This window comes from Melozone crissalis, unplaced genomic scaffold, assembly GCF_028551555.1.
Source record: "Melozone crissalis strain CALT ecotype California unplaced genomic scaffold, PUWL_Pcris_2 ptg000023l_1, whole genome shotgun sequence".
NCBI classification, from domain to species: domain Eukaryota; kingdom Metazoa; phylum Chordata; class Aves; order Passeriformes; family Passerellidae; genus Melozone; species Melozone crissalis.
In genome coordinates this window covers 21,537,632-21,559,016 of record NW_026535801.1, presented here as the reverse complement: position 1 = coordinate 21,559,016, position 21,385 = coordinate 21,537,632, and the positions used below count along the sequence as shown (strand labels likewise).

At 36.8% G+C, this 21,385-nt stretch overlaps 1 protein-coding gene across 2 annotated transcripts in view; it reads right to left on the bottom strand.

Annotated features, from left to right (window-relative positions):
* Positions 1 to 308: 308 nt before the first annotated feature.
* METTL8 (methyltransferase 8, methylcytidine) overlaps positions 309 to 21,385 on the bottom strand; it is a 64,960-nt gene continuing 43,883 nt past the window's right edge. The window contains exons 1-11 of one of the 2 annotated variants that reach the window (XM_054278463.1): positions 21,157 to 21,313; positions 20,574 to 20,685; positions 15,598 to 15,753; positions 12,242 to 12,333; positions 7,176 to 7,567; positions 6,556 to 6,605; positions 3,964 to 4,027; positions 3,492 to 3,631; positions 1,525 to 1,631; positions 1,359 to 1,424; positions 309 to 639 (exon numbers count right to left, since the gene is read on the bottom strand). In XM_054278463.1, coding sequence (XP_054134438.1) covers positions 452 to 639; positions 1,359 to 1,424; positions 1,525 to 1,631; positions 3,492 to 3,631; positions 3,964 to 4,027; positions 6,556 to 6,605; positions 7,176 to 7,567; positions 12,242 to 12,333; positions 15,598 to 15,753; positions 20,574 to 20,578 — 1,260 coding nt within the window. In that variant the 5' untranslated portion in view covers positions 20,579 to 20,685; positions 21,157 to 21,313 and the 3' untranslated portion in view covers positions 309 to 451. Of the gene's footprint in view, positions 640 to 1,358; positions 1,425 to 1,524; positions 1,632 to 3,491; positions 3,632 to 3,963; positions 4,028 to 6,555; positions 6,606 to 7,175; positions 7,568 to 12,241; positions 12,334 to 15,597; positions 15,754 to 20,573; positions 20,686 to 21,156; positions 21,314 to 21,385 lie in introns of those variants that run through there. The other variant, XM_054278464.1, reaches the window with a different exon arrangement.

Genomic DNA, 21,385 nt, shown 5'->3' with positions numbered 1-21,385 from the left:
TAAGACACGGTGGTTGAAAAGGATATGACTCAGAAATTAACAGTCTGTGGTAATAGTGAGAACAGATACTCTGTTTCTCTAAATCTCTGAAACAATTATGCTTCAGACTAACCTTTTTACATACCATGAATTTCAACAGAATGAGGTGTATACTTATTGACTATTCATATTCAAGTAATTCAAATAATGCCTGGTCACAGTTATGAAAAGATTATTGCATATAAAGCAGAAGTCAGAAATGGCCATTATCTCCCCTCAGATTTTTCTTACACATATGAATTTACAAAGAAAAGAAAGTCAGAGAAAGGTTTTTACTTCAATACATTTATTGAACTTTTTAATACTTTTCAGTGGCTAACACAACATTTATGCATACTTAAATGAAAACACAGGTACTCAAATTTCCTTCAGTTTCTGAAGTTCAATTTTGTACTGCATTTCTGGAGTAAAATTATTTACAAGGGTGCCTTTTGATGCTTTCTTCAGGATTATGCAGAGATTGCAATGGCTTCTGGAACTTGCTTTGTATCCAAACTCGCTGCATTTTCACTTTTTTCTTTCTGTTTACTTGTAATCGCCGATCAACTAAATTCTGTACTTCAGTTAATCCAGCCAAGGTGAACATGTTCCATACCTCATCTATTTTTTCATATGAAAAATTATTGCAATTAAAAAAGAAAGTCATTTGTAGAATGTAGTAATTACCAACCTGTAGTTCAACCAAAGATGGAATTAAATCTATTTTGCAATTTGAAAGCTAAAGGACACTACCTGTAACAAGGATTTGTTAGAAATTCATTTTCACAGCTCTTGATTTATATTGCAGTAACAATTGTCATGTTGAGGCCCAAACCACATTAGTTATTACTCACAGCATCCATAGATACCCTTTCTTCACAAGGTTCCAGGTGCCATAGTTGAGTAAACAAATGCATGCCATTTGGTCACTGTTCACATATTATCAAGATAAAGCTACTTCCCCTGACAAATGACTATCCAGACTTTTATGTCATATATAGCTACAGACTCTCCTTCCAAGCATGTTTACCTCAATTTTAATAGAGAAATCATGTGCATGGTCAAATAATAAAATTTGAGCATACAATTACACACAGGATACTTAAAGAGAAATTTCCAGTGACGTCTGTAAGCAACATTGCAGGATCCCAAATGCAACATGCATGCATACAAAGGAAACTATTTTCTTACAACAGGTAGCTTTGGTCTTTTTAAAAGCAGAGAATTTTTTAAAAAGCCAATAAAACCTTCTTTAAATTTATGTTTTAAGATGAGCTTTCATAATCCAAATCACCTTGAGAAACACATAACCCATTCTATGAAACTATAACATTCCGTACCTTTGGTAAAGAAATACACTCTGGTTCCATCTCCTCTTACATAAAAATTTTCTGACAAGCAATGACCTAAGAAATTAGAGCAGTAATGAAAAAGGACATGTCACTTTTTTTTTTCCCCAGAAAGAGCTAAAATGAACAGTAAAATACCAAACCATTCAGGAATTACCTTCTTTAAAACGAAGTTGAGCTGTATCGTATCTTCCGTAGTCCCGAAATAACAACATTCCTCCAGGCTTCAGTAGCTTAGCCAACCTATTTACAACCCCTTGCATCCTTAGAGAATAGATGAGATGCTGGTGAAGTTTGCAAACATAAGCAACCAAGTTTGCTGCCACAGACCAAAAAGGCAGCACCGCCTATGAGTAAGAGACTGTTCAGCACAGTAGCTGTGCACAGAATTACAGCCTTGCCTATAGAAGCAGAAGTTTTGCACACTCAGGAAGAAGTGTATGTGCACAAAAAGTGAAAGTGCTTTGAGAAATTTCATCCAGCAAATCTAAAAGACATTAATTACACAGCTTGAAGAAAGTTTAATGCTTCCAATTCTGCAACCAAATTTTAGAGGTGCGTTCTAGCATAATTGAAGTGTGTTAAAAATTGACTACAAGAGTAGCAATTATCAAAAACTAAACACAACAGCCTAGAGATAAATTACTAAGTAACAATTTTCTGAATATAAATGTGTCCCTCTTACATGTATTTTTCATCTTTTCAAAGTACATAACTTCTGCACCATGATCTCCTTGGTTTTCTTTTTCATTTCCCACTTTCAAAGTTTCCAGAAAAAAAATGTATATTGAGCAAGATGAATCTGGATCACATTTTCCTTTAGGTGGTCATTTTAATTCTATGAGATGGAAGTAATGACTAAGGCATCGTTGGAAAGTGGGTCTCAAAACACAGACAATTACATGAAAATCTTTGTGTGTGTATACACACACATGTACAGAAAAGCATCCATGTCAGCCCTGGGGAAAAAAAACCCAAACCAAAAATGACAACCCACCTCCCTCAAAAAACAAAACAAAACAAAACAAACAAGCAAAAACAAAACCAAAAACCAAACAAAACAGAAAATCAACCACAAAAACCTCAAATGCATTCTTAAGAGACTAATAGGAAAAGATCCACAGAAATTTTGACAGAACATCTGAGTACTGCTTCTACAGGCACAGTGACTGAATGAATCACTGTTGTCCAATTTCTTCCTGGCAGCATGGCTGGAATTACAGATCTAAAGTCTCCTGATTGAACTGTTTTTGAAACCTGGACCCTGGCTTTGTGTGACTCGTGTTCATGTCTGAATAAACAGAAAGTAGAAATATTCTATACAGGGAAGGTTTTCCTGTATAAAGCTAATCACTAGTAGCAGAGAAACAGTTCTCAGACCTAGGCAAATACTGTTCTGTACACCAAGCCCATTTTTAATGACATTCTTGAAGTAATAAATGTATTATCACACAAACAGCATGTATTTCCCTTCATATAACCTAGTTAGAGTCAAGAAGTTTAACTTACATGCCCTCTTTTAAATTTTTTGTATTAAAAAAGGTCAAGTTCACAATCAGCCAACCTTAACAGTCATAAAATTTGGTTCATTAGACATCGAGAGGAATTAGCAAAGGCTAACAGTACTCAATGCTACACATGAAAATTAGATCAAATGTTTGCAATCCAAACGAGTTACAAAATTATAGATCCATTTTAGTTTAAAAGGGCTGCATGTAAGCATTTGAATGTGGCAAAATCAGCAATCTAAGTCTACATCAACACATTGTAAGGTGTTAAATCACGAATGTTTGGTTTTGATCACTAAAAATAACTACCTTCTAGAAGATTGTCAGCCTGGTTTTGTAATTTGCCTTTTTTTGAATCTGTCCCTTCTAGCAGAGATGTACTTAGTTACAATATATCCCTTGTATTTTGATGGAGACTGGAGACTCACTAATTATAATTAGCATGACCAGCTTTTCAATTGAAGCCTGAAAATGGAAACAGCATTTAAAATACCTTATACATGCTGTAGCTTATTAAATAACATTAAAGATTCATCATCTTCTTTGGGTATTATTGAAAACCTTCCGTTAAAAAAGAGATTTAACCCATTTGCTTTGCCCTTTAGTCTTCATTTACCTGTCAGGATGAATAGTAGAGAGCACAAAGACAAGGAGAATGACATCCAGGATCTCATCTGGAAAAGGATAGGGTAAAGCATCATCACACACATCATGAACAAAGGCAGAACACCAGGCTGAATTGTAGGACGAATGTGACTGTCAGGAAAAAGATGAAAAGAGGCACAGAGAGAACAGTAGTAGTTAATACGTTTACTGTGACTCAAGAAACATTTTTTCTTCAATTATTCTGCATTGTAAAACATCTCATATAAAAGCCTATTCTGTCCGGTATCTTACTCAAGCTGAGAAGCAAGCTCACTGATGGTATTCATTCCTCTCTGCATACAGTATGACTTTGTTCTTTGGAATATTGAAAACTTCAGTTAAAAGTTGTCAAAGCCATCACATTCTTTTTCATGAAGATGGCTTCCTGGCAGCCTCCTGAATTACAGGCTTGTAAGGTACTCTAAAGAGAGTGCATGAATTACCTTTACCAGCTCCACTGCTCCTGAAGCAAAATCACAACAGTACAGAAAGGTTCCAGGTGTATTGCTAGGAAAACAAAACCAACATCAGTTAGAAAATTATTAATGTATAAGATGAAAGTCTACATCAGTGTTCATGAAACTTCAGAGGGTCCTCTGGGCTTCTCCACAGGCTTGATCAAGCATGCTTTATTGATGTCTAGCACATGGAAAGCCACATAGGTTGTAATGAACCAATAGGGCAGAAAAATTCATAATACCAACAGACAGCTAGTACAAAAAGAATTATAGCCTTGTCTGTGAGGAAGCAAAAAGGAAAAGAAAAAAGGTCACAGAGGGCTGTCAGAACTGATGACAATGTCCTGGTGCTGTAATGCATAAATGCACATTAATAGGTCACATTTTCTTACAGGAGCACTGCATTATTAACCCATGGATGCAGCTTAGTTAGCAATATGATTTGGGCAGGTATGGAGAGTTGCAAAAGTCACTCAGTTCTGCAGAAGTTTGGGGTTCCATGTGTCACCTTGCTGCTCTTTTGATTTGATTACGCATTACTGGTTATTGTATTGTAATATTGTACTCCCTTATCTCCTTTGCTTTCCAGCTAGGATGAATAAGAATTTCCTGCAGCACTGTATTCCCTTCTCCTCCCATCCAAGACTCAGCCAGCTGCAAATTTCCTTGTACCATTCATTAGATACTAGTAATTCTAGGGAGAAGTTTTTCACCTCAGAAGGATAAACTGAGAAAGCTACTCAAAACCCACAAAGAGATGACTTCATGATCAACTCACGATCAATTTAATTAATTAAAAATATATTTAAGATTTTGGATAGATGGCTTCTTTAGAAGGGAATCAATAAACTCTGCCAGTGCCTGTAGATCTCACAGTATACACAGCTAAGCTAGTGACTTCTGAAGGCTCAACAGGAGAATGCTTCTGGAACAAAATATACCCCATGCTTGTTTGGTTTGCTGAGCAAAACCTTTATCAGCTCTGTGACCACCATGAGAATTGCTGAATTTATGTATTTATTATGAATGAGGACAAGCAGCCAGGCTTTGGACCCAGTCAGTCCCTTTGGAAAGGTTGAGCTGATTACCTAATAGACTTGTTAGAATGTTGGGGTTTCTTTTATTTTTTAGAGCAGAATAGGAACTATTTTATGTAACTAACTATGTAAAAAGTCCACTTAAGACAAAGACATGGCTTGATCTGCATGGTGTTTTCATGACACACTGTATTAAAAAGCACTAACTTAAATTTTAAGGGAGGCAGGGGGAAGAGGTTTAAGAGTTACATTACTAACTTTAGTGAAATTTTCTTTTGTAACCAGGGTACACTTGCTTGACACTGGCTTGTTTTTATATGCACATAATTATATGCATATAGATACATTATTTTATATGCATGTAATTGCCAGAATGGCAATTTTTAGATTATTAAATTCAGAGCAAAACCAACTGTTCTCTAATGCCAAGCCTACTTGGAGATTAAGAGATCTTTCCATTAGGTCATATACAAGACAAACAAGCAAGTTGTTCAATCTATCAACCAATGTGATTGACTGAAGGATTTACACATGAATAGAGATCTCCAGGAAAAATATCTAAGGAGTAGTTTCTTAATTATCAGAAATGCCAATCTATGACTAATGCCTCCTGTGAGGAAAACACAAAAGTTTGTCTCATCTTTTTCAACACAGCCACGTGATATCTTTTTCTATATAGGGTTCCTTTCAAAGTTTTCATATGAAACCAGGCTCTCCTTTCACTACATGCTGTCTAAAGCAAAGCATTTGCTGTGGGATGAAGATGCATTGATAACAGAGGTATCATGTATGACCCTGGTGCACCACTTAATTCCTCCTGTTGCATTTCCATATCTGCAAAATGGAGAATTTTTGTATAATGGTGATACTAGCAATCACAATTCATTGATAGAATAATGAATCGTGTTGCTCTCAAGCTCTTAAAGGCATGAAAAAAAAGAAATCTATTTCAACCCTTGAAATATACGTATCCTTTCCAATAAAATCTTCCTGCCTACATGGATGGGAGGACAAGCTGTCATAACAGATTTTTCTAAAACTGGAAGCTAAGTGGATTAAGACGTTTCAATAAATTAAGTAATGTGATATAGGACTTGTGCCTTGACACTAAAACCACAAGTAATGTGACAAATATACCAGCCAATTCAGAAAAAATAGAACTTCTTTCCAGTAGCTCACATGCTATTATCTATGGTCTCTATAATTTTGGCCTTTTGAAGAGATACCTGGTAGCTTTACAGTGATCTATAAGACAAGAGAATATTTAATCTGCCTGAGATTAACTATAAGAACTCAGTAGCTGAATGCACTCAGAGACAAACTTTGTCAGCAAATATGATCCCCCAAGACCAGGGTAGAGCAACATGAGGAGTATCCTATACTGATGGCACCAATATTATTTGTAGTTTGACACACTAAGAATCTTAGCACTGTAAAATGGTTCACTCAATGCTTCCTGCAGCACAGATCCAGCACCAAAATTTGTTGAAAATGAAGATATGAATACAACATTCATATTTGGAAATCCAACACAATTTACCATAGAACTTTCAGAATCGGAAAGACACTGTTTCCAGCTCCACAGCCAACCTAAAATCAGAAGAGAAAGATAAAATCAAAATAAATGAGCAAACAAAACCTTTTTTTGCTATCTTTGTCTTAAATTAGTTGGCCAGTAGGACCCATTAGACTTGAAGGTATGTTGGCCAGAAAAGGTATAATCAGCTAATACCACAGTTCTCAAATCATGTACATGATCATGTTTCTCCCCAATGACTTTCTGAAGTTAAAAGAGAATCAGTCTCTCAAACTGCATAAGAAAATGCAATACTCTTGTCCAATTTCACCATTTGGCAAGAATGCAGCAAGTACTTGCATTTTGAGACAAAGCACTTAAACTCACACCTGTCCTGAGGAAGTAAAAATCCTGACTTTCAATGAAAATGGAATCTGACAATCTAGCCCTATTCTAATTATGGAAAAACTGTAACGGGAAAACCAAGTCCAGATTTAGGTTTCTCTGAAAGTTCCTGCCATAAATGAATGTAGTATGTAAAATTCCAAAGGCTTGCTCTCCTGATACTTAGTAAGGGTCTTCATGAGATTTTTGAGTAATTCTGTGGAGTTCTGTAGATGTGCAGAACATTTGCAGTGCATTACCTCTAATATTCGGTAAGTGGCATCACAACCAGGGAAGGATTCGACCTTGCCAAGTTCTTCTCCACACTTTTTACCTTGAGGGTTGGCAGTAAGAGCTTTCACTTGATTTTTATTATATACATATCCTTGTACAGCAGTAGAACCAGATCCATAATTTTTCTCCCAGTATTTTTCTCCTTCTTCAAACATTCCATTTTTGAGTGAAAAACTGTTGTCATTATTTATTTTTGTGTGTTCCAAAGACATTTTTTCTGTTTTGAACTCTTCTCTCCTTTTTTCTGGAAGAATTTCTGGAAACTCCAGAAACAGCCAATTGCGATCCTTGAAAAAGTTATTTTTATGTGTCTTGTAAAATTCATTCCAATATTTACTGGCTTCTCTCTCATATTTATCTGAAATTAAAACAGAACAAAACCTTGGTGAATATGAACTTAGCTGGAAAACACTCTAAAGCAACATATAATTTGGACCTCAAATATACAGTTTAAAAATCCATACTTCCACATATTGTAAATTTAAATTAAAACACATGGATTTTGTGTCTCACCTTAACTTGTGCTCAGAATAACTCCTATGAGGGTTTAACTAGATTTTATGACACTTAGGAAGGGGTTGACAGGCTTACAGCATATTTTTAAAAGTGTAGTGACATCATAGAACAGCACCACCAAAATACACAATCTAAAGATTCTTAGACAAGCTTTCATGCTCAAATTATAAAAACAATCCAGCTTTTCAATTATTTAAGAAATAGTTTTCAAATGTAAGAATTGAAATTCTTTCATGCTTTATGAAATTCTGTAATCAATTGCAAATTTGTTGGTACCTCATCACCTATTTAAAAAACAAATCCAGTTCTGTGAACTGGACTGATAAATGCTACTGCATAGCAAATAGACAATAATTCACACCTAAGCATTCAACAATACAGAAGGAACATACTTGCTTTCTTATTTTCAAAACACTTCAGAGTCTTACAACAGACTTTTGTGTTCGCTTTTAATTCACAAAACATTCTAACTAAGTGTCAGAATGTCAGAAAGTAGGACTGGAAGGGATTTCACACAATCAGGGAATTCACATCCCTTCTTCACAAACATCTGTTCAACTTATTCTTAAAATACCACCTTTCACACACAACTTTCTTCAGTAATATAATACAGTCCTTAATTTTCTACACAGTTAGAAACCTTTTCCACTGTCTACCTAAGAACTTCCATCTTGCAATTGGGTCAAGGAATTCTCGTCCCAGATAGGGACCAAGCAGACAAAGCAAAGATTACTCTCTTTTCTCTTTGCAACACCTATTTACATATTTGAAGTATTTTACTATGCCTCCATAAACAATCTCTTTTCTAGATTGTCTAAAACTAACTGTCTTCTTTTTGATTTTTAGACTTCTGATAATTTCAATTTTTCTTTAGATTCTCTCCAATTGATTTACTTCTTTGGGTGTTTTATTCTGGCAAAGGCATTATAATTGCAGAGAAAAAGGAGTATTTTATGAGGCTTCCAGGTTGTAATCCTGTTTATAACTCCCAGCTTGCCATTTTGCAACAGCATGACACTGCTGATTCAGCTAGTGATTCACCACAACTCTCAGATCTTCTTCTGCAAAATGACTACCAAGCCAATTGTTCCAAAACCTAGTTTGTTTTTTTTCCTCAAGGAATTATTCTGAAGCAAAGAAATCTGCACTCATTTTTAGCAAATTTATATATTTCAGATTATTTTTTCCAATGTTTGTCCAAATCTTTCTGAATCTCAATCCTGTCCTTCACCATACCTAAAACACATTTTCACGTAACACCATCTTCAAGTCTCTAATTTCCCGAGGTCACTAATGAAAATACCAAGCAGAACTGGACACAGAATAAAACATTCCTCTGCCCAGCACAGCCTTCCATTCTGAAAGGCTCTCCCCAGGCATTCATTCACCCAAAAGCAGTTTCATTAGCTCTCACTTGCCTAACTTGCTTATGAAAATGTCAAGTAAAGCAAATCAGAAGCCTGACTAAGGATAAACTTCAGGACATCTGCTGCTTTTCCCTTATCCCCAGGGCTTGTAACCTTCTCCAAGAAGAAAATTAGCTTGATTTTATGTGATTTATCCTTGAAAAAATATTTGTTGGCCACTATTCATCTCCTTTGTTCTTCTGAACCCAAAGTCTGCAAGCTCTGGATGTACTCTTCCAGTATTTTTCCAGAAACTAAAACCAATTATCTGACTCTCCTTTTTTTCCCACCTCCTTTTTTAAAAAACAAATATTCTCTTTTCTGCTTTTCCACTCATCCATGTACTCTATGGATGTACTTTGTAACCTGCTCTTTCTCACTTCAAGAACAAAATCTTTCCTCCTTCTCACTAGCACTAATTGTGCTAGCCACTGGACTGGAGCTAGCTAACCCTTTCAAAGGAAGGCTGATAAAAAGATAAGAATTACAGCTTTTCAATGTCTCTTTTGTTGATGGTTTTCCCTTCCTTATCCCTCCTAAAGTACCAAACAAAATGTTTTTTCTTGTTTTTCCCCCTTATTTCCAAAGCATTTGCAGAACTATCTTGCTACCCCTGACATCTCTTTCTACAAAAGTGTACCTCATATAATGTGCTGCCTTTCCTGTTTTGTTCTCACTCATACCAACACATTAATTCTTTTAATATAAATGTACAGTGCACTTCTACTACTCTCTTTAAATCTTAGCATATTATTTCCTAAATTGCTACAGCTTTTCAGAGATAAACAAGGCTGAGAATTATCATTAGAGGCACAGACAGGCAGTGGGAAGTGGTAAGGAGGTGGCAGAATGCCTTGTCCTAGAAATCTGCATAATGTTTTAAAATTAACATTTAATACATCCAATTGTATTATTAAAGGGCAGGACCCAGCCCTGTAATTGTACAGGCCTGTTTTATATTAAGAGTTCAGAGTTGACTGAGGTCATATATATATATCAGATTTCAATAGTTTAAGTTGCATTTATAGATTGCTCAGCTTCAGTATGAAAAGCAAAACCCTTCTAGTCAAAAGACTCTTTAATTATTATCACCCCTTGATATAGTCACAATTTTCTTACAAGTCTGCTCAGAACTCTTGAACTTCAATTCACATCAAGTTTTCCAGATTTCAGAACTGAAGGAAAGAAATAGCTAAAGTCAGCCTTTCAAACTGTATTAGTATGGAATGACATGGGTTTAAGGGAAGGAACACTTTACTTTGCAGTGTTGCACTGGGCATTCCTGCATCTCTGTGTAATGCATGCAGTATTATCAAATTTTTATTTAATTTTGTGCATTTAATTAGCCTACCCACAAAATATTCCAAAGCATGTAAAAATTGCATAACTTAAAAATATAAACTCCCAAGAAAAAAAAACCCAACCAAACAAAAAGACCCACCAACCAACCACAACAACCAAACCCCCCATCAAAAAACCAAAAAAACCTTTACTTTGTCAATCAATTTTTCTCCATAACACAATCCTCAACTGCTAGCAAGCATGCCTGAGAAGAAACTGCACATGCTAATATGGAAATCAAATTCCTAAATGTAGTACCATGACTTCATTCAGTTCCACTGCTCTTGCTTTAAAAAGGCTCATCAGAGCTCTTCTACTTCAGTAATATAATAGCATTGGTGAAATCTGTCTTTCTTCCCCTCACTGTAGTTTTCAAGGCCCCAAAATAACCTGCTCATTAGCCTTGGTCTAGTTCATTGTTTACACAAATAGGCCAAAATGTACTTCCATTTGCAGAATGAAGCTGAAGCTTTCTGAAGGAACACTATCAGCAATGCTCACCTATTCAAACTCTAACCAGAGGGGCATTCATAAGAAATGTCCTTGGATTCTTGTGTTTCATGGCAATAGCCAAATGCCTGATTATTCCATTTCTTACCAGTACAAACTAACTTCTAATTGATTGTAGATAAAGAATGCAAGATTCCATGAGCACACAGCCACACAGCTTACTTTTCAATTACAAGCTCTTTTTCAGCTCTTTGTACAAATCAAGTTAATATATTAGATGTAATTTTTGAAAAACAAGCATTGTACTCCTGTGTGTAGATAAAAAATGTGAGAGGTAACAGAGAAAGGCAGGCTGACAATTTCAGAGTATTCAAGGTGATGAAGGGCACACAATGCAAGGCACATTCTCAGGTAATTCAAACAAACTCCAACATGTGCCTTGGTTACACCAAGGCATAGGCTCATAACAACACTATCTGGCAGATTCATGACATGCTAAGTAAACTGAGGCACAGATATCCAAGTGACTACTTTCAGAATATCCTCCGAACAGAAGAATAAATGAAGAATCCAGTCTGTGCTACTATCAAGTTGATATTCCAGCTTTAGCATTCATAACCACCCTGGAGTTTAGTCTATGGTTTAGTTTGCCAGTTTGAAACTAGAGCTATCACTCTTCAGAAACCCAGAATACAATAAATTTCCTTCTGAAGACAGGCCCAAAACTCCTCAATCCCTTAGAGAGCAGACCATGGAGGATGTATTGGAACACCTTCCACACAAAGCGGACACATGGATTCCTGAGGCACTCCCAGGCAAAGGCAGCAAGCTGGGACCAGCTGGGACCACTGCAACTTGTATGGCATTTAACAGAAATACAGTGCAATGAACAAACACAAGCTCTCTAAATAGTTCCCAAATCACTGAAAAGCATTTGAATATTGTATATGGGAATCTTCATCTCCAGCACTCTAGCTGATTGCAAATTCATTCCCTTTGATTCTGTAAAAGCCTTGTGTAGTAGAAGTTGTATTCTGGAGGACTGCAAAACGGGTCAGAACAACTGCACCATACTGATGCATGTGTTTTACACAGAGTCTACTGCCACCCCAATTGTAAAACTGTTCAAATAAGAGACTGTACTGTTAGGAAAAACACACTGTGAGTTCTTTTGAGGCAACAAAGGGAAAAAAAAAAACAAATTAAAAAATTTAGATAAGAGAATGCAGAAATAAAAAAAATGTTCCTGAACTCTATAAATCTTCAATTATCTTAATAAAGAGCATTAAAAAATTTTTATACCATTTGAAATTCGTTACCTCGGTCTTCTGATTGAACTTTCACAAGAGAATTCTCTGTTGCTTTTTTCTTGGCATTCTCTTCTTCTTCTTGTGACCACTGCATGTGGTCCCTGCAGAAGGCAATTGAAGCAACAGCTTTTCAATAGGGTTTTTCATCATATTTTTTCCCAGGAAAAACAGTCATGAATTAGCTACACTGTCTCAAATACCTTTTTTTTATTTTTGAGTGCAAGCAAATGACCACAAGGAGACTGACAGTTAAAATCTAAGTTTCAGTGTATGATAGATAAAAATTAATTACTAATTAGGTAAAAGTCAAGTGATTAAGAAACATGTTCCAACTGCCAAAAGACTGAAGTAGCATGTATTTCTTTTATTAATATCAGGATTATATGCATCTTACAAATTGAGTGTGTTTACAGGAGTGTATTTTGAGTGTCCATTAGAACTGTATTTAGCTGAATACAATAAGAGACCTACCAACACACACCCTAATGCAAGAAACACCTCACATTAATAGTGTTTATGATGAGGAACTAAGGACTAGCAAAGAAATCAGCTGTTCTGAAACAGGGAGCATAATCCACCTATTCAACTGGAACAGGTGGAATTGATAAACAGGATTTTACTTTTCTGAGGAACAGAGATAGGTAATATTAAAAAAAAAAAACAAAAAAAACCAGAATGAGACAAGTCAAGCAGTGCTGCAATGTTTCCAAAGTCTATGCCATCTATACTTGTGTACAGTGGTTACCTAAGTGTTATGTTAATCCATGGTCACAGAACCAAGCCCAGAACTGACCCTGATGACTAAACTGCCTTCCCTGCAGATTCTGGTTTGGATCAGACCCCATCGGGGAGTACTCAAAAATGTGCTGCAGGACGGTTTCAAAAGCCAATCAGCTGTCCCTCCAAATTGTCCAGTCCGAACAGATTAAATTAGATAATATAATTCAAGTAATCTATTAGATCCTAATCCTACTGAAATGAGCTAAGTGAAAGCCCAAGACTAAAACTCCATTGGTTACTATGGGAAAAGGAAGAAGGTGCCAACTTGAAAAGAGTTGATTGTCTCTAAAAGCTAATGACCATCTTCCTTTTCCGTAGTTGGTGACATATAGGTAATTTAATTCTTAGACCTTCACTGTTCCTCTTTTGTTAATTGTGGGAGACTAATTGGTATGTATTTGTCTGCTTGCCTCAGACTTGATTTCCGCCTCTCTACTGAAATATTTCTCATTATTGTCCCCAGCAGGTTGCCTCTCCCCTTCCTGTATTTGTTCATATACCAAATGTTCCTGTGCAGTGTCATGGCTCTGACAGACACGCTGCAGTCGAATAAAACTGAGTGACCGAAGCACTGCCAGGCAGACGTCCTCTTGGAAAGACTTGCTTCCCTCACTGCTACCACTGGTGCTGACCTTGCCTATTCCAGCAAGCTGAAACCAAGGACTATTCAGATGGCAATAATACACAGTCAGCCCTTCTGACAGATGACTTGCTGCTCTGTAATCTTTAGCTGATCAATTTTAATCCATCACTGTGTGTCTGTCAGAGCCCTCAGGGGCTCTACACACAATACTAAAGGTGTCTGAAGCCCTCCATCTTCATTAACTGCCTTTTTTTTTTCTTTTTTTTTCCCCTCCTTGGAAATTCATAAAGCTCCTTTTGGTGCTTTTGTTGAAATTTCCATATGGTAGATCTCAAATAGTACTGCTGCAGCACTTCTTGATCAAAATCTACAAAAGAGGGGTCACTGCATAGCTCTTACAGCAATTATTTACATATATAGATGCTTCACATGAGGCAGCTCCTTCAGCAACACAAGCTGGTAGGAACATGGGACACATAAGAATTCTAGGCACAGAAGTGTTTAAATACAGAAGTGTTTTAAGCTGAACACTGAGGCAGCAAAGCAAGCTATCCATTTTAACCACACCAGGAACTGTTAACATGAGTAGGCCTGATATGAGATCAAACAATGCTGCTTTCAGTTCAGCCTATTCAACTTAGTCTTTTTCTGCTACCTTGTTTGCTAACTTAGGGTTTAATTATCTCTGTGATAATGTAAAAACTGGTTCAATTACTGACCTGAACAGAAGCAGGCATTTTTTGCTCCAATGTTTAGCATCATTCATTACTTCCCTCTCAAAATGACAGAAAAGCACCACAATAGACATCTAAAACATTAGTTCCCAAATTTAATTTACTTAGTATTTCTAGCAGCAATGGTAGCAGCTCTTGTCTCTCTGCCAATTCACACAAAAAGAATGCCACTTTATGAACTAACAAAGATGATGAGTGGAAAACAAAAGGACATCATACATCAATGTTAGAGAAGACAAATATCTTATGCTTACCCTGTATAATCTATTTAGCACTACCACCACATCCTAATTCTCCTTATCTCCCTAGTGAGAACCCTGCCAATGCAATGAGCTTCAGAAACAATGACCTAACCCCCAGCACAGCCAGGTTCTTGACTTATCAAGACCTTCACAACTTCAATGCACCTCTGCTTCAATTCAATTTCACCTGTTTTCCCATCTGAGCTACATAGATTCATGTGCAGATCCACTTTCTGAACAACCCTGTTTCTTCACTTCCATCTTCACAATCCATTCCAACCACCTGCATCAAAGTTTGGTAACTCTATGTTAGACTGCCACCAAATAGTAGCAGGTAAAACTGAAGCTACACATGACCAATTTTTTGGAAGGAAATTATAAAACAAACAAACAGACAGAGTTTCATCAAAAAACAATGTTACAGAAAAAGGGTGGTCCTTTTCTTAAAATCTTTTCCTCCCTTGATTATATAGCCTACATTTCAATCAGCATTTACACCTGATTTTACATTTTATGTAAAGGATTCATCCACCTAGCAGGAAGCATTAAGCCTGGAAGATGCTTAAGAACTACACTGCATGTAGATTTATGAAACACAGAGACAAACTTTACACTCTTAACACAATAATCAGACAGCTTCCAGCTTCCTTGACCAAGGAAGTATAGCCAACTCCACATTTAGCCTGAAAGTGGTAAGCATTAGGGAGCTAATCCAGTATGCAATGTATTGTACCTAGAAACTTTCTGCCATTTTAAGTAACATGGACTATCTTATCCCTAGATCCTCTGTCTCCTAATTGATTACTGATCCCTAATAATATTTGCATTTCACTCCTTGACTAACTATCAACTGGGCAGCTTTTAACCCAAGTCACTGAAAGATTACTTGTGACAATCTCAGATTTCCTCTAGTGCTTCCTTCATGTGCCTATTCTGGCAGCACCATGTTTCATACACCCACCCCATTATACCAGAGTAAACAGTATACAAAATTATATGAAAATGATCCTTGAAGAAACATCTCACCACATGTTATGCTCAAAGACCTTAGAAGGATCAGTTAAAATCCGTGATCCGAGTGGAACCGTTGGTCGTCTGTTACTTTGGTGCCTGTGTTGCATCTTGGTTTTCCTCAGACACAAAGCAGAAAGCCTTGTAATGAAGTTTGTTGTGTTGAGAGACCTGAGAACACATTTAACTCAAATTACAGTTTTGCAGTAATGCAACTATTTATGTCACTTACATGAGAGACTGGTCAAATAGCCAAGAACGAGATTTAGTAAAAATCATTTACTAAAATATCAATTCAAATGCTTTTTAGAAAATGGCAACATCCCCTCAGTGTGCTGAAAGCCCAAATAATCCCAAAGTAGGCAACTGGAATGAAACCAGTCAAAAGATAAATTACCTGGTATCATTTCAAAGTCCTGTCAGAGAGGGGAAGGAAAAGAAATACACAGTGAAACAATAACCCAAGACTGATACTGTACCTTAACAAATGCAAGCAAGAAATGATCAGTAAAGAAACCACTTCTTCTAGTGGGTACATACTGTCAGCAAAATTGACATTTTTCACCCCACTCAATTTTTTTTCAAAAGATTTCACTCTGGAACTATGACTATGGTTTTATGCTTGTAAATAGGAAATTAAATATCTTGAAGTGTAAACATAGTGCACATAAAGCTTTCCAACATTTCTGCCATTTATTCTCCTGATCTCTGTTCACTGCTGTCTTTGAAATGTAATTTTTATACATGTTTCATTTCTATCAATAGAAATTATAAAGTGATATAGATTTTTCTATTACATGTATAATTTTATCTTATATTCCAAGTAAAGTAAAACACAGCACTATCTTCATAAAGGGTCAATAATGAAAGAAAACAAGTGTGTGTATCTAGTATCAGCATTTTTAGTGGGTTTTTTGCATATTCTTGTTAATGTGAGATTTCTATGAGATGTGTAAAATGAAACCCCTCCTAATACTTTTACCCTGATGGGCTTTTGTTCCTTTTTTCCTTAAAATTATTTTAAGTGTCCTATTTTTTCCCGCCTTTTTTCTCTTCTTTTTTTGCAGTGCTGCTTCCATAAAAACCACATGTACATATTCAATGCACTGGAAATCCAAAACACAGTTACAAGAGAACAGGCACAAGACACTACTAGAAAACATTCTGTGCAAATTGGTTGCAAAACAAAGATTTCTATCTCGAGGTAAATAGTAGCATTTGATCACAAGTTCTGTACTGTGAATTGAAAATTATTAATCTGTACACATCAATACAGTGACTGGCAAAGGAATCACTTCAATTAAATTAACAATTCCTCATTAATCATGTACTTTTGAATGAGTCATTATTTAAAAAGGGCATTGTTTATTCATTTTAAGCCTACAGAAAAAAAAAAGGAAAAAAGATTAAAATTTCTTTTTATTTGTCGAAGTTTAAATAAAATGGAGTTTGCCTTATGGTTGACAATGCCAAATAAAACCACTGTTAATTTTGGCTGCTGAGACTCTAATGTTATCATGACACAGAAGCATTGCCATACAGTGAAAATGTAACATTTAGGCCTATTTAAAAAAATCAAAACTTCTTTTAATGTTAATGAGTTTATTGTGGTTGCTTTTTTTTTGAAATGAGGCTCAGCAACCAAAACTCTTCCAATTTATACTTCAATTACTACAACTTTTTGATGGTTTTTATTTGCAAATATGCATGCATTTTTAATAAATAATCCATAATTATTAACATATATGGGATATAATGAAATAGTAATTATTATACATGAAAACTAAGGCATCATGACAATTTCTGCAAAATGTGTAATTTACATAAAGGCAATTAAAAATAAAATTATTGAAAATAAAAATAAAGAGAAAGTCCTCCAAAACCCCAAAACCACAATCCAAAATTATTATTATTAAATTACAGAAATGCTTGGATAAAGATTCCATTATTACACTGCAAACTGTTTTTAAATCCTCTTCCTCCCTCAATCATTTGAAAAAACCTGAGTTAGTATCTTGCATTTCCTGTGCCAGCATTGATATTCACCATAAAATACAATGATTCAGCTGCTAGGCTAGTCACGTAATTTTTCTTGGCTTTCTAAATATCTCAATAAGAACATGAAAAGATGCACAGATGGGAACTACAGTCAGATGACTAGGATGGTCTTACATCAGTAAAATCCAGATATGCAAGCCTTTCTATGAAAAAGTGAGCCTTTGAGCGATAGTTGAACAATTTTAGCAGATAAATTCTGAAAATGTAAGGCAAGTGGGGTAAGTGAGGAAGTTTCCTGTTGTAATCTATGTTAAATGTGAATGAACTCCCTTGAGACATTCATGGACATCCCTGAGAGTTACAAGTCATCCACAGATCATGAGATTAGTTGGCAACATGGCTACTAAAAGCTCAAAATACATTAAATCACTTTTAAGCCTAAATTCCATTTTCTGAAGGGAGTCATTGCTCAATTGTTTAACTGAAGTTTGTTAATGAAACAGACAAACACTCTTTCTTCTTGTCAGGTAAGATGATCATATCCTGAAGTTATGACAGTAAGAAATGTTGCCTGAAAGAATTAGGAGTTCTTTCCCTTTCACAGTCAGACAGGAATATTTTAGGTTTGATTATTAATCAAAGAACTCAACTTTCATCTTTCATTAAAAGTTTCATCAAAACTTTTAATTTAAGGAAATTAACATAAAACTGAATTACAATAAAAATTACTAAATTTCGTAGCAGCACAACTATTTTTCAGAAAAAAAATCCTTAAAGAAACAATGCACTTTATAACAATGTTGAAGAGCAACTTTGTTTCCCCATGGAGCACTGCCTTTTAAACTTTACAGCTTTGTCATTGTTAGAACCAGCAGATCAGGTCCTCAGTTTAACTGAGAAATGTTCAGAAACAAGCAAACACAGCATCTTCAATACAGTTTTTTGCAGGTGAACATGCAGAAGAATGCCCACACATCAACTGCTAGCCAGACCTGAAGTTGGCATTAAATTAATTCATGTTGCCATTAAAACCCTGAGCAGTCACAGCTATAGAAGAAAAATTAGATATAGGAGAAAAGCACCGCTCTAAGATTTTTTTAACAGTGAATTATACCCCAAAACATTTGTAAACCACTTAACTGATGAGTAAAATTCTTTAAAAGTATCTATTCTAAGAGAGATGTCAGAGGAAAAAAAAGACCAACCAAACAAAAAGAACAGAAATAACCTGCTACTTTTGTCCAAGAACCTAATCTAATGAACATATTGGAGGAGAATATTCTGCCATTTGACCAATCTCCAACTACAAATCTAACAACTTCCTCCATCTCAAATTCTCCTAGGTTGACTATATAATGATTTTATCCCCAGTCATCTTGTTCTGTTTATGCTGAATAAACTAAGCTACTCTACTACTTGTAGAGTCTTTGTTATAAAGACAAAAATAGCCTATATTAGGAACAGCATGTGCAGCCTTTGTTACATTCCTAGACAGAAAAGTATTCTGGAAACAATTCACTTCTGCTTGGTACCTAGAAGCTTATCTAGACAACATTTGACCATTAATCCCCAATGCTCCTCTGTAAAGTCTTGCTAATCTGTATTATCACCATCAAACACTACCAAAACTCAAAATACCTTACACTAAACAAGGGGCAAGTGGCAATCGGGGACAGAAGGAAAAGAAAATTCAAGAAAATGGTAACACAGAAGGTAGAACTATTAATTACCAGTGGCTATTTTTAAAAGACATACATATTAATATTTCTTAATATTTCTAATCTGGTGGGGGTGACTTTACTGTCAACCAGACTCACTCATTAACTGAGTGCTTAATCCTATTCTACTTGACCAAGTGACTAATCATGCCCTCTTGGGGCTTCATAATTAGTTTTTCAATTATATACTTCCAAAAACTTATGCACATTTGAAACAACAGGATATTTCACAACTTCTCAAACTCAGCAGATCTAAAAATTTCAACTCTTTTTCTTTCTCATGCACCAGGAACAATGCAGACCTCCCTGTGAGCATATAGTAACTTCAGTAAAACTGCTGCAGAGCAGTGCCTCCCAAGCGAAAAGAAAAGCAAATGAAAAATTATTTTTATTTATTTTGATTACTATAGAGACATCAAAGTTAAAATTAGTTAAAAAGCAAAGCAGATAAAAATAAACAAACCTGCCCCACCACCAGATATGACTTTAATCACATATACATGTGCTGAGAAGTGCCTGTTCTTCCACAAGCTTCCACTAGTGAGGTAGTCTGTTAAAAATAGTTGAGCAAAGAGGAAATAGTTTATGCAATGAGAGAGAAGGGGAGATAAATCCTGCGGGTTTACTGGAAACATTTCCTTGAATAATCAAAGGGCTCCTCGTTACCCTGCACACCCTCTGCTGGCTGCTACTTACACGGAAAGAGGAAAAAGGAAAGAAAAAGGTATTGAGACTTTACATGTGTATACACCTACTTGCAAGATACATCTAAACCTCCAAATGCAATCACTTAAACTATTTTAAATATATTATCTACAAAATACTGAATATTTAAATGTATTGCCTAACAAAAGATAATTTGTCTCAACACAAACTATGGGGTTTGTTATTAAAGGCGATAAGAATTGGGATAGAGCAGCATGAATTTTACTACTGTCTACAATTTATATTCAATAACCTCATCCATTTACATTCTTGCAGGACTCTGGATGTCCATGTGTACTTTGGTGAGCTACAACCTGCCTTGCCAGCTCTGAAGTCACTGTTGCAAATCTATTGTTGTTGTTGTATGCTCCACTTACTGCCCTAATCAGCTCTTTGAAGGAGCAACTGCAACCATTGTGTTTGTGTTTAGCTCCCTGCAAGCAATAACTGCCAAGCACCAGAAATTTAAAGGACTCTCTCTTCCCTTCACTATCAGTGAAGATTCAACGTTCCACTCAGATCCTGAAGAATAGATATGGGCACACAAAAACATCAGCAACTTTTGATTACCCCATTTGGGCGCTTGGCCTCTGGCAAGGAAGAGAAACGAGTCTGTCGCAGACTTCAGTTGCTCTGCTGGCAAGTAGAGATTGATGACTGCGACAACATTTGGGACGTAGCTCTAAAAATACAAAAATGAAGCGTCATACATCTTAAGAAGTTTCCGTTGACCTTGGAGTTTTAAACGGGTTTCAACCAATTCCTTAACCTTTCCCCCAGGTCCGGGTACACTCAATCCCGCACTGCCGTACCCAAAAAGGCTCACGGCGGGTGCCCAAAGATCGCAGGTGCCAGGCCGGGCGTGCATCCCCGGGAATGCCCCCCGCCCAACCCCGAATGTTGAGCTCTGTAGCAGGAATATTTTTTAAAAAAGAAGATACCAGTCCCCACTTCTCCTTAACTAGCGACCACTAACAAAACTTTCCTGATTTAACTGAAAACACAATAGGTAAAATGTTTCCATCTGCACGCCCCGCGCGTCGAGCGTCCGCATCCCTCGGCGCAGGATGGGCGGGAGCGCGACCGGGGCAGAGCTCGTGGAGCGCGGGCGGCTGCGCGGTCCCGGCCGGCGGCCGCTGCCCGCGATTCTCACCGAGCCCTGCGCAGCGCCTGCTCCTGCCCGCTCCTCGGAGGGGTGCCTTATCAGCGCCTACGCCGCAGCGCTCCCGTACGGGACGGTGACCCCGCTTGGCCGCCACCCGCGGGCACCACGCGGCCCGCCCGGGAGCGGCGGCGGGAGGCGAAGTCCGGGCGGGCCGCGCGATTCCTCTCCCGGAAAAACTACAGTACCCGGCGGGCCGCGGGAGAGGCGGTGCAGGGCA